The sequence below is a fragment of the Acipenser ruthenus genome, chromosome 38 (assembly GCF_902713425.1).
Source record: "Acipenser ruthenus chromosome 38, fAciRut3.2 maternal haplotype, whole genome shotgun sequence".
NCBI lineage: Eukaryota > Metazoa > Chordata > Actinopteri > Acipenseriformes > Acipenseridae > Acipenser > Acipenser ruthenus.
In genome coordinates, this window is record NC_081226.1 from 2,701,335 (window position 1) to 2,716,906 (window position 15,572).

The 15,572-nt window shown below is 37.3% G+C and overlaps 1 protein-coding gene across 2 annotated transcripts; it reads left to right on the plus strand.

Moving 5' to 3' along the window:
* The first annotated feature begins 435 nt into the window (after window positions 1-435).
* LOC117971191 (apolipoprotein M-like) lies at window positions 436-7,475 on the plus strand. Of its 2 annotated transcripts, none has more exons than XM_059009347.1 (7): window positions 436-820; window positions 1,377-1,519; window positions 2,608-2,678; window positions 4,023-4,133; window positions 4,391-4,445; window positions 6,691-6,724; window positions 7,233-7,475. In XM_059009347.1, exons 1-6 carry the CDS (start codon window positions 707-709, stop codon window positions 6,704-6,706), a joined length of 510 nt encoding a protein of 169 aa, XP_058865330.1. In that variant the 5' UTR covers window positions 436-706; the 3' UTR covers window positions 6,707-6,724; window positions 7,233-7,475. The 2 variants fall into 2 exon arrangements, with proteins under 2 accessions (XP_058865330.1, XP_034775126.2); XM_034919235.2 differs by having other exon boundaries at window positions 453-820; window positions 4,347-4,445.
* The last annotated feature ends 8,097 nt before the right edge of the window (window positions 7,476-15,572 follow it).

Below are 15,572 nucleotides of genomic sequence, written 5' to 3' on the forward strand. Positions count from 1 at the left end.
CACACTTCCTTCAGAGCAGTGACTGTATTTTCCAATGTGACCCATCAAGATCGTTTCCCAGTTCCTGGAATACCAACCTTTGCAGGAAACTACCGCCAGAAAGCATAACTCCAGGCATAAAAACCAGCAATAGACAGGGCTACACTAGCTCAAATCACGGAGACCTTCAGCATTGGAAAAGGCTACTCCCAAAGTCAACACCTGGTGGTCTGTTTGGCAAGCTATACAAAATGAAACTTGATCCACAGTAGGTGTCCACTAGATGGGGATGGTGCTTATTAACAGAAAAACACACACTGATAAAATGAGAGAGCAGTGGGGACCAACGAAGACGTAGCTATATGAGATACTGGTCCGGTGTTGACGGCTGAAGCGTAAATAAATAAATAAATAAACTTTTTTTTTTAATACTAAACATTGCCTTTATCTTCACCCTCCACTAACAGAACAATTTGCCAGTGACCTGTCCCTCGACATGTCCTTGGTTTTCAAAGCTGTAGTACTCTGTGTAAACACGTTTTATGTCAATAATTGTACAGGAACTAGTAGGAGTTTAAATGGGGAAATCACCATTTTTATCTGGGCGGACATTCGGACGCTAGAGACACAAACAACAGATCTCCGGGGATAAAGATCACCTGTTCGGCCAGAAGAGTAACTCACCCCCTCGCATGCGGGCACAGCACACTCGGTGAAGAACCCAACCATGTATCACAGATTCTGGTCTTACTTGGTCTATCTTTACGGCTTGGTTGCACAGACTATTTGGCGATGCGAAGAGCCAGCAAAAATGTCAGCGGGCGGTTTAAACACAGCCGAGGTAAGACTTTTTATTTATTTATTTATTTATTTATTTATTTATTTATTTTATTAATATTGTTAATTATTTTATGTTTTTCAGTTGTATGCATAGATTTAGACAGGTAGTTCACAATGAAAAGTCATACAAATGCCGGTTATTTTTAATGCTAAGGCTGTAGAGAAGGAGGGATTATGTGTTATAGGTTTTAAGACTTTTGTCAATGTTTTAATGTCCCGTCCCGGGAGTTGTGTCTTGGTTCAGCTTCCCATTCCCATCAATACAAAACACAATTATATTACTCTGAATCACACAGAGATATAATAATAATAATAATAATAATAATAATAATAATAATAATAATAATAATAATAAATCTTACCTAATATGGATTACCATGAATTTGTTGGTCTCACATTTCTATGAAACTATTTTAGTTTTTTGTGGAAGTAAATTACTGAACATTGATTCAAAGGAAAACTAGTGGAAACCCGGAATTTTTTGCTCAACCAATTTAATTTTGTGGAGCAATTCAACATGTAATTCAGTATCTAATTCCTTCTCTATTCTTTCACAGTATTTCGGATCCTGGTATTTCATCGCTGCAGCAGGAGAAAGTGATTCCGACGTTCAAATGTTCAAGTCTATGGACAATACCCTTTTTGACCTGCAGGGGGCGAACATTCCTGAACGACTCGTACTGCAGGGAGCAATCAAAGTGTAAGAATGTACACAACACATTTACATTAACAGTAAAACACAAGACAATTGCAAACATTTGACATAGAGGCTTTGTTAATTTATATATAAAAAATCGATTTAGATATAAATCTGAAATTGAATTCATGGGTCTTTGACGTTACCAAAATGCTGACTCCAAGAACATACCAATAATAAGGAGCCAGCTTACATTTTGTTTGCACTGATTCTAAGCAGAAGTGACTTAAAAATCATGCCGGATTCCACAATAGACAGGTGCCAGATTGTAGATGGGATCACACCATTCATTTCAATAGCGATTTGGACGGGACCCCAAAAATCATGCTGAATTAATCATACAGAATGCCGGTATGTAAAGTGGCTGAATTAGACAGGTTTTGCTGCCTTTCATTTTGATGACTGCCAAAACTGGTATCCCATTGAATATTGTTCTATGAGAGTAAATAGGGACGGAGTGTACATTGCTTCAAACAATTAGCACAGATTAGAGTAAGTAACGTTTAAATTTAAATGTCTTCGCTTTTATTTACCGTACCCTAAACCCTTGTGTTTCAATCATTCTGGGTGGGTTGTATACTGAGGTTTTATTTTTTTATATTTTCATGAGTCTCCGTCATACTTTCACCTGTTGTGAGGTTCTAATCTTGATTTTTAGCAGCCTGTCATATACATGTGTAGCATACACAACGTCCTATAAAGTGTCTTAGAGAAGAGCCAGCGCCATCTAGCGATCTGCCACCTCATCAGGTCCCGTTTGTGTTTCTAGCAATACTCTTACTAAGATGAAGAATAGTAAGAGAAATGGTAAAATGAGACTTTTTAGAAGCTGTTTAAGATGAGTGAAAATGTTAGGCATGAGTGCCTATTGTTTCTATGTCAACGATTACTGACCAGACATTGAAATTCTCACACTCTGAGGTTTTCATGCAGGTGGGTATATAAAGGATTTCAGTGACAAATCTTGCTGTACTTAACACAGTATTTTAGTAATTGCCATGAGAAGCACTCAAATTAAAAACCTGGGATTGAGTCTAATTCAGTCTTTACAGATTGTAAATTGGAGTTGTCTAATGCTAGTTTATTTGCAGCGGGAATCATTGTATTAAAAGAAACTGGGTGTACTACATTCACCGTTACAGAGACGACATGGAACTGGAAGGTAGGCACAAGATAGAGGCTGTGTTTTGATATCTTCGGTATTACAACAAATGCAATCCTGTACTGCCCAACTGTAATACGACTGTATTCTCGGGGTTCGGGCGATTGAAGCTTGGTTCTTGGGTGTTGCCCTTATCCTCAGAACCCCTAATGGAAACTACAGCTATGGCCAAAAGTTTTGCATAACCCTATAGAATTAACAAATTTTGCTTCATAAAGTCGAAGGAAACCTGCTGAATAATGTTCCGTTTAACATATTGAATTACGTACCGCTTTGTAGTTTTCCAGATACTTAACGGAAAACTGACAAAAATGTTTTAAAAAATACATTAAATTCTGTGCTACTATTATGGATTTCTGTGATCACATGATGTTATATAAAATATCTAAATTACGCACTGATATATATATATATATATATATATATATATATATATATATATATATATATATATATATATATATATATATATATATATTTTAATGATGTCTCAATCCCAAAATTCTCGGTGATGCTAAACTTTTGGCCATAGCTGAATAATACATTTCTGATGATAATTTAAATTCTAAATTCTATAAATTATTCTTAACACTGGTTATAAATTTATTAAGCCTTTATTAGTTCTACAGTGTCTGTCTTTTAAATTCTGTTACTGTGTATAATAACAAATAAAATACACAAAAATGTATATATTATTATTTATTTCTTAATAGACCCCCTTATCCAGGGTGACTTACAATTGTTACAAGATAACACATTATACAGATACCACATTATTTTTTTTTACATACAATTACCCATTTATACAGTTGGGTTTTTACTAGAGCAATGTAGGTAAAGTACCTTGCCCAAGGGTACAGCAGCAGTGTCCACCACCTGGGATTGAACTCACAACTCTCCAGTCAAGAGGCCAGAGCCCTAACCACTACTCCACATATAAGTCCACCTAGATCAGGGGTGTCAAACTTCCTGGAGGGCCATGTGTCTTCTGGCTTTCGTTTTGTTCCACCTGAGCTCTCAATTACATAATTAGTCTAATTAGTTGATTAATAGGACAAATTTAACACTTTTCTTTCTTAAATCCTCAACTGTAAAAGACCTGGAACAGATATTAAATCTGTTCAATTGAATAAATAATTAGATCAATTATGTTAATTGAGAGCTGAAGTTGGAATGAAAACCAGAAGACCCTGCGGCCGTCAAGGACTGGAGTTTGACCCCCCTGCTTTAGGGTTTCCGGTGACATGTAAACCACGTGCTTGTGAGTGATTTAGGAAATGTCTCAGGATCACTTTATTATGTGTAGCAGGGTGTACATTATTTGTTATGTTATTCTTGTCCTAGGTCGTCCTCTAATGAAAGTTTACATCTTTGAGTCGGATTGCAAGGACTGCATCATCATGATGGAGATGCAGGATGAGGGAGAACATCAGTTTAAAAGGATGATGCTCTATGGTAAAGTGCTTCACTCACTTCTCAACAGGGCACAGAGATACATACATGCAGTGACAAGTATGTTTTAAAGAGAGAGTAAGCTTTTGTCGCTCCAACTCCCTTTGATCTGAAGCTGTAAAGAGCTTTCTTTCTGATAAAGCAGAATGCACATAAAGCCTCAGAATGAATAGATTGACATTTGAAAGATAATTAATCACATTCATGTTTCTAAAGCACGCAATGCCACCTTGTCCTCTGAACATATCGAACATTTCCAGAAGAAAGCAGCTTGTGTGGGGATGAAGGAATTCATGGTGTTACCGCAGGAGAAAGGTGAGAAACAGTCTTAAGTTATCAAGTGGAAAGATACCTACTGTAGCATTTTCAGTTGGGCACATGGAAATTTTCATGTAGAGAACAGCTTGTCCAGTTGGTGAAACTTGCGAAGAACCTCCTTTTGCACAAATCTTTGAGCTTATCATAATCTGGTGATAAATAGCAGCCATCTGTCCCAATGTCTGTTTGTCACACCCACTGCATGTATTTAAACGCAGGTTAATGCTTGTCCAGTTGTGATGAATCTTGCTAAGAAACGTCTTAAGCTCAAGTTATTGGGCTTTCAGAATGGAGTTTGTACTTGTGTCCAATTTTGTAAATTAATATAGAGACTTCCTTTTCAAATAAAAATAAATTGCACAGCACAGGTTATTAAGAATATCAGAATTTTGGTGTATGTGGAGGTATCTGTTTGTCTGTGTCTCTGTCTGTCTAGACATACTAGCACAGACTGCTGAGAGAGTCAAATGTCTGTATCTCAAACTGATCACCAGAATTGTGAATTTGCAGCTGTGAGGGGTGACTGTCACCATCCTGCTTGTTCTGTTATGACGTCCTGTCACGGATGGCTGGAGTGGTGCATGTGGGTTGATCAAAAACGTTTGGCCAGAGATGCATAATAGTCTTTTTTCCTGTTAGTAATATATTTTGTTGTATGGCTCTTGAAGTCATTAGAAATGTCCTTTTAACTAATACAGAGCTGACATACAAAAAATATACTGCATGGTTCCAGTTTATTGGGGAATACACTCAGAACCATCTTAAAAAGGGCAGTTATACACTTTGCTGTCAGGGTTCTCATGCTTTGTCAGTGATTATTGTATTTATAAACGCTCGCTTGCTTCCTGAGATGGAGAGATCCTGGTTCAACTTGTTGAATTTGACTGGGAGCAGTTTGAAGTTCAGCTATGAGGTACAGCAACCCACTCAAATCATTGATCAGTGTGGGTCAAACTGTCAGTACAGGTCAATGACTGCTTGGCGATCAAACTGGCAAACAGAAAAATGTTCCCTTTCCAAGCACCTGGATTTGAGCCATGTCCTGTTTGCTTGGGAATTGAAAACTGTTTTTCTTTCTTTACAAACAAATCAGATTTTACAGATTACAAAGTAAAGTACATAACAAAATTATATTAACTAAAAATGATCCTGGTTAGGACATACATTGAGCGAACCAAATAATCGCCTTATATGCATTGCCATCATTTCGTAGGTCATGCATTTCCTTTCTACTAACTCTGTATATTCCTATTCATTCATTGGAATCAAAAAATACAGAACTTTTAGTTCTTCCAAAAAATTCTTCCTAAATCAACTGCAGCCGGATACCATGGCATAGAGAGCGCTATATAAAAATACATTTGTATTGTATCGTACCGTATTATAAAAGACAATAGGGTAGCTGTGTTTCATCAAAATGTGTTGATTGCCCCATGCAGATATTTCAATTGCACTGCCAGATCCCCTAAGCCTACTTGAAGAGGTCATGTGAAGGATTATTATTATTATTATTATTATTATTATTATTATTATTATTATTATTATTATTATTATTATTATTATTATTTAGCAGACACTGTTATCCATAGCAATTTACAAAGACTAGGGGGTGAACTATGCATCAACAACTGCCGCTGCAGAGCCATTCACAACAGGACCTCGGTTTTAGGTCTCATCCGAAGGACGAATTCAAATTCAATGCCGACTGCTTCAGGATTGTGATTGCAGCATTTCAATATGTATTCACTGGACAGGAGCAAGGGCTACGTGGAGGAAGAACCTCGGGAATTGATAATAGAAGTGTTTTGTGACTTAGGGATGAGTACAGGGATTCCCCTTGGCTCGCGGAGGTGAGACCGAACCGATCTGCCTCCAAGGCGGTCAAGCATCCGATACATCCCCCAATGGGAGGTAGGCAGATTTAGCCGGGGTCGCGGAGGACCTTTCTGGCAGAGGATGAAGCCAGCGCGGCTGGGCTCTTAAAGGTTGGGTGAGCTTCACTTACTCCCAGAGGGAGACCGTTGCAGAGGTGGAGCAGAATAATGGAGGAGGGGAGGATGGTGGAAAACAAAAATCTCAAGACAGAGAAAAAGGCATGACTTGGGGTTGAAAAGGGGTTTGGCAGATATTATTGGCAGGACGGAATGGGGGGAGGAGTCCTCGCTCCTGCCCCCCGAACCACACTCAAAGTTACAACAAAGGCATTGGCTAATTTTAAAAATATATATTCTCTTTATTTCAGAGTACTGCTTGATTGAACCTCACAGCTAAAGAAGGTAAGGGATGCAGTTTTTTAAAGGAGGGCTTTCCAAGTTTGGGCTATTTAAACAACAATACTGTACAGCTCTTGCCAAATGCTTTGCATCACCCTATAGAATTAACACATTTGCTTCGTAAAGTCGAATGAAATCTGCTGAATAATGTTACGTTAACATATTAAATTACATAACACTTTGTAATCTTCCATATACTTAACGAAAAAACTGACAAAATTGAACAATGTGACATTTCGGAATCTAACATGAAATATTGTACTACTATTATGGCTTCTGGTAGACTTTTGCGATATCACTGTGTTCGCACTCTTAAAATGCATCAACCAACGATTCTTTCACTTATCATATCGGCTATCCCACAAGGCTCTGATTGTTTTGTTGTTGTTCATATTTTTTTCTGACATTTTATTGTCCCGTCTTGTGACCCTTTTAACCACAGCATGTTTACGTAACGTCCTTAACATTCTGTTTCATTATTTCTGGTTTAATTTTTTTTCTTCTTCTCCAGATCCTCGTGTTTACCAGATGTTACGACACAGTGGCCTGGCTTTCCAAATCAAAAGTGACAGAAAAGCTTTTCTTTTCTATATTTATGACCCGCCCTGCAGTGACACTGACAATTATTCAGAACATTGCCAAACTTTCCACATCCGTAGTTCTAAAGTTCAACTCAAGTTTTCAAGGTTAAAGTGGCCCAATCTTTTCCTTGTCATGGTGCTTGCTTAACAGTAAATAAAGAGATCAGAAAACAGACTTTTCCTGCGTATTATTGTTCTGAAACAGTTTGTCTGTTAACCCCTAATGGTTAACCCAATATATTCAGGGTGCTTAAAAAAAAAGCACATTGTTTCCAAGGTTCCCTGACTGGCTCCCCTGGTAAAAGCACGGCCGTGTGGTGTGCAGGGCAAGTCACGCATTGACAGTGTTATGATAGGTGATTATTGTGTCTAGTTGTTAAACATCCCTGCAGCTTAACCACAGCATCATCACATCCGCTCCGGGTGAAGCAGGGGTCAATAGATTGCAAAAGACATGGCATTGTGCCCAGATCAGATCTTTCTCATTTATTCTTCTATCTCACATTGTAATACACAACTCTTTCACTCAAAAGTCTTCTATGGTTCCTTTCTTTTCTTATATTTTTACTATATTCCTTTTTTTATTCTTTTATATAACGTAAGGTCTCTCTCACCTATTTTATTTCAAATAGATGTTTGGCAAAATATACCATAAATTAAGTTTCTACTCTTACATGACACATTATATATGTTTTTCTGTCATTTTGTAATTGTACATGTATTTGTAAGCAATAAGGCACGACAGGGTGTGAGATGTACTCTAATATCCACACGCCCCACACACACCCACACCCACAGGCGCACCCACAGACGCACACACACGCAGACGCACACACACAGTGTTTGAGTTGATGTTATTGTGTTTGTGATTAGAGGTCCTGTGTGTTCGTTTCAGACGATGAAGAACACGTGGCTCCAGAGGTAAGCAAAGGACAGCACTGATCCCGAAGTGCTGGTACAGCTTACTGTGTACTCCCTAGCACGGGTCAGGATGTGCATGCAAGCCAGGAGTAAGAGAGGGGAATGACAGGGTGGGATGAACCTCATATTTCTAACCTTACATGCAAAAAAAAAAAAAGGTTTTCACAATGTTTGCTTGGGTAGGCCTGGCCAATCGGGAGAGACTATTTGAACATGTGATGCATTGATCATGTGACTGCGCCAGATGGCAGCTTCCACAGATGATGGCATGTTGTGTATAGCTGATAAAAAAATAATCCTAATCCTAACCCTGATGATATGCACGCAGACAGGCCATGTCTGGTCAATATGAAAAGCAAAGAATGTCATTCAGGATCCATTCCTTATCCAAAACGACTGTCCCCACAGATTGCCTGCTTATCGATCAGAGAGTTTAAAGAGGGTTAGTGTTGTGTACGCACTGCCGTTACAGATTATGTCGGTGTGATGAGGTAAAAAGACCACAAATGCAGATGAGCCTGACTTTTTTGCATTAAGACGCTTGCTTACTATGTGCATGGTAGCGTTTGCGCCCAGCCTGTCGCGCTCTCACAGACCAGCGAGCGCTGCCTGCCGTTAGTATCAGCTATGTGGTGTCCGAGTGAATCAAAAAGAGGCTTAGGGTGATCACCCACTGAGCACAATCTGAGCTTTAAAAGTACTGATACTACGAAATGCCTCTACAGAGATACGGAGAGAGAGGGGGGAGTATGTCTCTCTCTCTCTCTCTCTCTCTCTCTCTCTCTCTCTCTCTCTCTCTCTCTCTCTCTCTCTCTCTCTATATATATATATATACACACAGTATATGTATGAAAGCATTCAACAACAGCATCTCCTAAGTCTTCTGCTGCTCAGCTAAATAGAAAGCCATGTCTGGGATTTGTAATATATAGAATAATAGATGGGCTTCAGTGAGTTACAGGAAAATAAGTCCATTCCGAAGGTCGAGTAATTTATAAACTGTCACCGAAACCCGAGATGGAATTGTTTTCCAGTAACTCACTGTAGAGAACCATCTATTATTTTTTTAATAATACATGGATACCCTTGTGATGCTAATAGTAAAGAAGACGAGGTTCAGCAGCATTCCTCAGTGTGCCAGCCGCCCCTTCTCCTAGTTGACCCCAAGCTACAGTATATTGACACCATGCACATCTGTTCTTTGAACCTTTCACTATGTTCAAAGAATGGTTTTATTTCTTAAAGTGAAAGTAGGTGGAGTAGAAATAAATTAGAGTGATGAACCAGGGTTGTGATATTATCAGCAGTGGCTTTTGATAATCGGCAGGTGTGGCATTAATGAGAGTGAAATAAACAGGTTTGGCAGCATTGCGTGTCTGGTAAATTAAAAGAAAAATACAATCAATGACAAGCGTTTTGACATTATTTGCAGATTTCTTTTCCAAACTTTTATCAACACATGTTTTTAGTTTATTTTAGTGTGTTTTTGTTTTTCCACTGAGTGTTTTATAGTTATGGATAAAAGTATGTGCTAACCATTCTCTCACGTACAGACAGGCAGTTAACTTCCTTTAAACTTGAGTCACAGAGAATTGCGGTAAGACATTTCTGGGGAAATGAACAATCCCGCCTAGTTATTGGGCATTGTTAATACGTGTATAACTTTTATGGTGACACATTTTGCTTTTTAAAACTTTCAATAAAAAATAAAATTATATTTACATAATCAATCAATCAATCAATATTTATTTTATATAGCGCCTTTCATAGTGGACCATCATCACAAAGCACTTTACAACATAGTGAGGAACAATGCATAATACATTAAATACAGTGAAATACAGGGCATGGTACATTAAATACAACAGTAAAAAGAAACAATGCATAATACATTAAATACAAGGCTAGGATGTGAATTCTAAACATTGTGGATGCGTGTGTCAAGCAGAATTACACGAATAAGGAGTGAAAAACCTGAAATAGCAATTTAAACAGCAGCTAATAACATATATCAGGCTTAGAGAGCATTAAAAACAAGAGAGAACAAGTGGGTCTTGAGAGTTGATTTGAAGCGAGCGACTGTGGGAGCTACACGCACTGAAGCTGGGAGAGAGTTCCAGAGAGTCGTGGCCATGAAGCTAAAAGAGCGTTCTCTGAGTGTGGTGCACTTTTGTTTGGGTATAACAAGCAAGCCAGAGTCAGAGGACCTCAGCTTGCATGCAGGGACGTAGCGGGTCAGCAGGTTGGAGAGATACTCTGGACCTGTGTGATGAAGGGCCTTGTAGGCAAGCAGGAGAATTTTGAAAGTAATCCTGAACTTTACAGGTAGCCAGTGCAGCTGGGCAAGACAGGGGGAAATATTTATATTACAGCTTAAATTACGAATATATGTACAAAATATGTAAGTATTGTTGCCTTTTTTTGAAGAGGGGGCAACTATTTATTCAGTGATACAAAGACAGATTAAGTAGGGATAATTAACATTTAGCATTTCTAGAAAATTGACAGAATCTGGGGGGAAGGCCTGTTGAAGATCTGCAGCATTGAAAGCTAGTGTTTGCTAAAGTAAAAAAAAAAGTTTTGATTTTACTTTGCGTGACAACAAATAAAGTATGTAATTGCTATGCGTTTAAATTCAGTTACATAAATAATAAATGTTTAAATGCAAATCATTTAAATGCGTGTTTACTACGTCAAGCAGATTATAGAATTTCTAAAGTGGTTCAGATAAAAGCCAGACAGCTGTTGCCACGACAAGCCCAGACGGATAGGCCTAGGGTTAAATAAATAAATAAAAACCTTTCTGGCTCAACCCAGTCTTTACCAAATGGGGCCAGTCTTCTCTGACGAGCAAATCCCTACACTGGCGTCAAGCCGATCGGGTTTTCTTAAACTTTTTATTTTTTGCCAAGAAACTGAAAGTTTCACAACTAGGTAATTGTTTTTGACGTGTTTGCACAAAGCCTAGGAAAGCATTGAATAAATATGGAAATCCCCAAAACAGAATATGCAATTGGAGAAAAAAAAAGATTTCTTCATTTTTCAGTGCTTGCTGCTTTTTTGAAAGGCAAAGGTTACAAGAAAACGCAGCAGACCAGTATGTGTGCGCAGCTGTTGGTGTATGAAAATAAAAGGGTTATGAGGGGGGAAAAGAGCTTGCCAATATACAAACATGAATATGGGATTCTTCCATATTTATCTAAATTGATGGAGCCTCCCCTTTTGTAAAATCAGTCATTCCCAAATTAGAAACTGCATTTTCCCAATGGGCTATTCTGCTACACTCCACATTAAAAGAACAAGCCTCCTTCCAACACACTGTTTTCTATATATCCATATATTCCAAAGATCAGGAAATACCACTCATGTTAAAACTAACCAAGATAACCACATTTGCGATTACAATACAATCTCAAATACATTTTTTAATTCAATTTTTCCAGTAAAATAAATGTAAAGGATTATGAATAATGACATAGGTTGATTTTTATTTTTTTTTTACAGTCAGATATATGAATAGGTCTATCTATTTTAATATACATGAATTGATATAAAATATAGAGTATTATACATATTTCTATTGTTTGACAGGAGAAAAACAGCTGTTGCCTTTATAAAACTAGTAAACATCTAAATCATGATTTTAAAGGTATCTCCATCACATCAAGTTGTCGTTTTGCAAATTTGTATATTTAAAAGAATAGGAGTTAATTAAACAGTATACATTTTGAACACATGGCCCATGCCTGTGTGGTCCAGTGGTTAAAGTAACGGGCTTGTAACTAGGAGGTCTCTGGTTCAAATCCCACCTCAGCATCTACTAAACAAAACAATGGAGGACCTTAATACAACCACCAGAAACATTTTAAACCTCATATTTTGTAGACCTCTTTTATTTATGTTAAAACGTGGTCTATGTTAATGTATAGCTATGGCCAAAAGTTTTGCATCACCCTATATAATTAACTCATTTTGCTTCATAAAGTTAAACCTGCTGAATAATGTTACATTAACATATTGAATTACATACCGCTTTGTAGTTTTCCATATACTTAACGAAAAAGTGAAAAAAAAATGACGTTACAAAATCTAGCATGAACTACTATTATAGCTTCTGGTAGACTTTTGCGATATCATTTTGTAGTTTCTTCGATTACATGATGTTAAATAAAAAATCTAAATTATGTTCATATAGTTTATTTTTTTATGATGTCTCAATCCTAAAATTCTAGTTGATGCTAAACTTTTGGCTACAGCTGTGTATGTTTTTGGGACCCTTGCCAGTAACAGTCTTTGAAAAGTTTGTATGATTTAACTGTTTCACACCCTATTTGTCAAAATTAATCCATGCCACTGAAGCGCACTGCCCCAGCTTTAAGGGTAAAGGAAGTACCACACTTATGATGAGTGTAACGGACAAGTTCAAAGTGAAAAAAAAAACTATGCAGTAGCCAGCTGCAATCCTGGCATTATACTTTGAACACGGTGGGATGAACACGTTAGCTCTTAGTTCAGACTTGAATTCCTACACATGACCTTTTGAAGTAAATTCCAAAGCTCAGACTCACGGTACATGGAAGCAGCCTGACTCCCTGTGTTTTCGAGGGACACAAAATTAGAAATGGCCAAAAAGTTTTGCATCACCTCGAATTTTAGGATTGAGACATCAATTTAAAAAAAAACAAAAAACATATGTATTTATTTATTTTATTGTTTGGGTACATCAATGGATACATAAGTAAATAATAATACAGGCTACCTCAGTAAAAAGACACCTCACAATTAAGAACATTTTTACAGTCACCATTAGCACCTATTGCCAACAATTTAAAGCCATATGTAATATTACTGCCTCCCTTGCATTCAGTATTAACACCTCTATCTGCTTTACAGTACCAAACTTGATTGCCAGTTTACCAGACCCTATTTAATTGTGTACCTTGAGTAGTAGGATTACCCCCTATTAAGGCAAGGCTATTCTGACTTCAGCAGTGAGGTAATAATAAAAACAACAACTACTCCTCCTCCTCCTCCTCATAATAATAATAATAATAATAATAATAATAATAATAATAATAATAATAATTAGATGTATGAAAGGCAGGACATTTTCATGCATGATTAAACTTCCTGTCTTGCCAAAATTCAATTTCAAACAAACCTGGCTGTGACTGTATCATTGCCTACAAGTTTGATCTTGTATTTGCGGGCTGGTATTTTGCATTGACTCATACAATATTCTTTTTATTTCCCCTTTTTTTAAGCAGATTCAAATGGTTCCAAAAACAAGTCGCTGTACAGTAAGCTGATCAGGATCAATGAAAATTTTCTTCCCATTAAACATTATATCAGTTAAAACTTCCTAATAAAGCCTTGTGGAACAAACAAAATCAAGACTCCTCGAGATGGGGAGATGCAGCTTTTATGTATTACATAATTCGGTCCCTTTTTGCTACATTTTAAGGACTGTTTTAAGAAATTATTATTATTATTATTTATTTCTTAGCAGACGCCCTTATCCAGGGCGACTTACAATTGTTACAAGATATCACAATATTTTACATACAATTACCCATTTATACAGTTGGGTTTTTACTGGAGCAATCTAGGTAAAGTACCTTGCTCAAGGGTACAGCAGCAGTGTCCCTCACCGGGGATTGAACCCACAACCCTTCGGTCAAGAGTCCAGAGCCCTAACCACTACTCCACACTGCTGAAATGGTGAATAGCGTTACGTTATATTACATACCGCGTAGTAGTTTTCCATATATTTAAAGAATAACTGGCCCAAATTGAAAAATGTGACATTTAGACCCTGTCCACACCGTATTAGTTGCCTTTAAACCGGCTTAAAAGTGCTAAATACGGTGAGCGTCTACACTGCGCAGCGTTTAATACCGGACTACCACCTCTCGAGTCCGGTTCTGAAATAGATGGCTGTAATACTGAACTACATTTTCTGTGAATCCTCCAATATGCCAGAATGCTTTCTGATATGTTTGGGGCACATCAACAGTGCCGTTCATCTCATCTGTTTAATGGGCTGAAGCCGGGCTGTGCCTCACTCAGAAATGCGAGCGCCCAAATCCGCCGTGCACATGCGCAGTAGCAGCCAGCCGTGAGGCAGGACTGGCTATGATTGGTTTAAAGAGTCTGAATGGAGCGCAGCCGGTTAGCGAACACGGTGATCAAGCGATTACGCAGTTTTAATCTGTCATTATTTTGCGCTTTTTAAAACACACTTTAAAACCTAGATCTACCTTTTAACTTGTACTGATTCGTCGGGTAGAAAATAGTACCGACCATTTTTTAAAATAAAAAACAAGGATGACACACATACATACATAAAGACAGTACGTTTTTATTTAGTAAATCGATGTTTTATTTTTTATTAACTTGTCAGGGTTTTAAACCCCAATTTATAATCTGGACATTGCCTGAGAAATGAAGAGAGCAATTGCTGGTAGCGACAGGAACAGGATTCACTGCTTGCCGTCCAATGTAGCTGCGAATTGAGTATTGTATCAAGTCCCACAGTCCATTGCGCTGCTAGGAACTGTAACCAAACTATTTTAATAGTGTTTGTACACATTAAGCCCGACTCAACATGAAACGGTACTTTAGTGTGGACGCTTTGAGCTGGATTAATTAGAGCGTTTTGAGTACAGTTTTAATTAATTATGTAGTGTGGACATGGCCTTAGAAATCTAACAAATACTGTACCACTATTATGGCTTCCGGTAGACTTTTGCGATATCATTTTGTAGTTTCTTTGATTACATGATGTTAAATAAAATATGTAAATCATGTTCATATATATATATATATATATATATATATATATATATATATATATATATATATATATATATATCTTTTTATTAAAAAGATATCTTTATATAGCGCCTTTCATAGTGGACCACCACCACCACAAAGCGCTTTACAGAGGTAGGCTGTGAACTGTGCATTATATGCAGAGTCACTTACAATAGGACATTGATATAACATCTCATCGGCAGGATGGAGCACAAGGAGGTTAAGTGACTTGCTCACAGCCACACAGTGAGTCAGTCAGTGGCAGGGTGGGATTTGAACCAGTGGCCTATATATATATATATATATATATATATATATATATATATATATATATATATATATATATATATATATATATGGTCATATTATTTAATTGGAAAAATAAACCTGCTCAAATTACGTTTTTAAAAACAACATTTCATTATTGCAATACAACTGGAGTTAATAGCAGGATATTTTGTAATTTTCCAGGAAGTTCTAATGATGTTATAGTTGTAACTAATCTCTCAGTTATTACATTCCAGTTTGGTTTG

Coding starts and splice junctions, on each gene's coding strand:
- LOC117971191 (XM_034919235.2), top strand. CDS start 707: ATGTATCACAGATTCTGGTCTTACTTGGTCTATCTTTACGGCTTGGTT. Junction 2,679..4,022: donor AGACGACATGGAACTGGAAG/GTAGGCACAAGA, acceptor TTCTTGTCCTAG/GTCGTCCTCTAATGAAAGTT. Junction 4,134..4,346: donor TAAAAGGATGATGCTCTATG/GTAAAGTGCTTC, acceptor ATGTTTCTAAAG/CACGCAATGCCACCTTGTCC.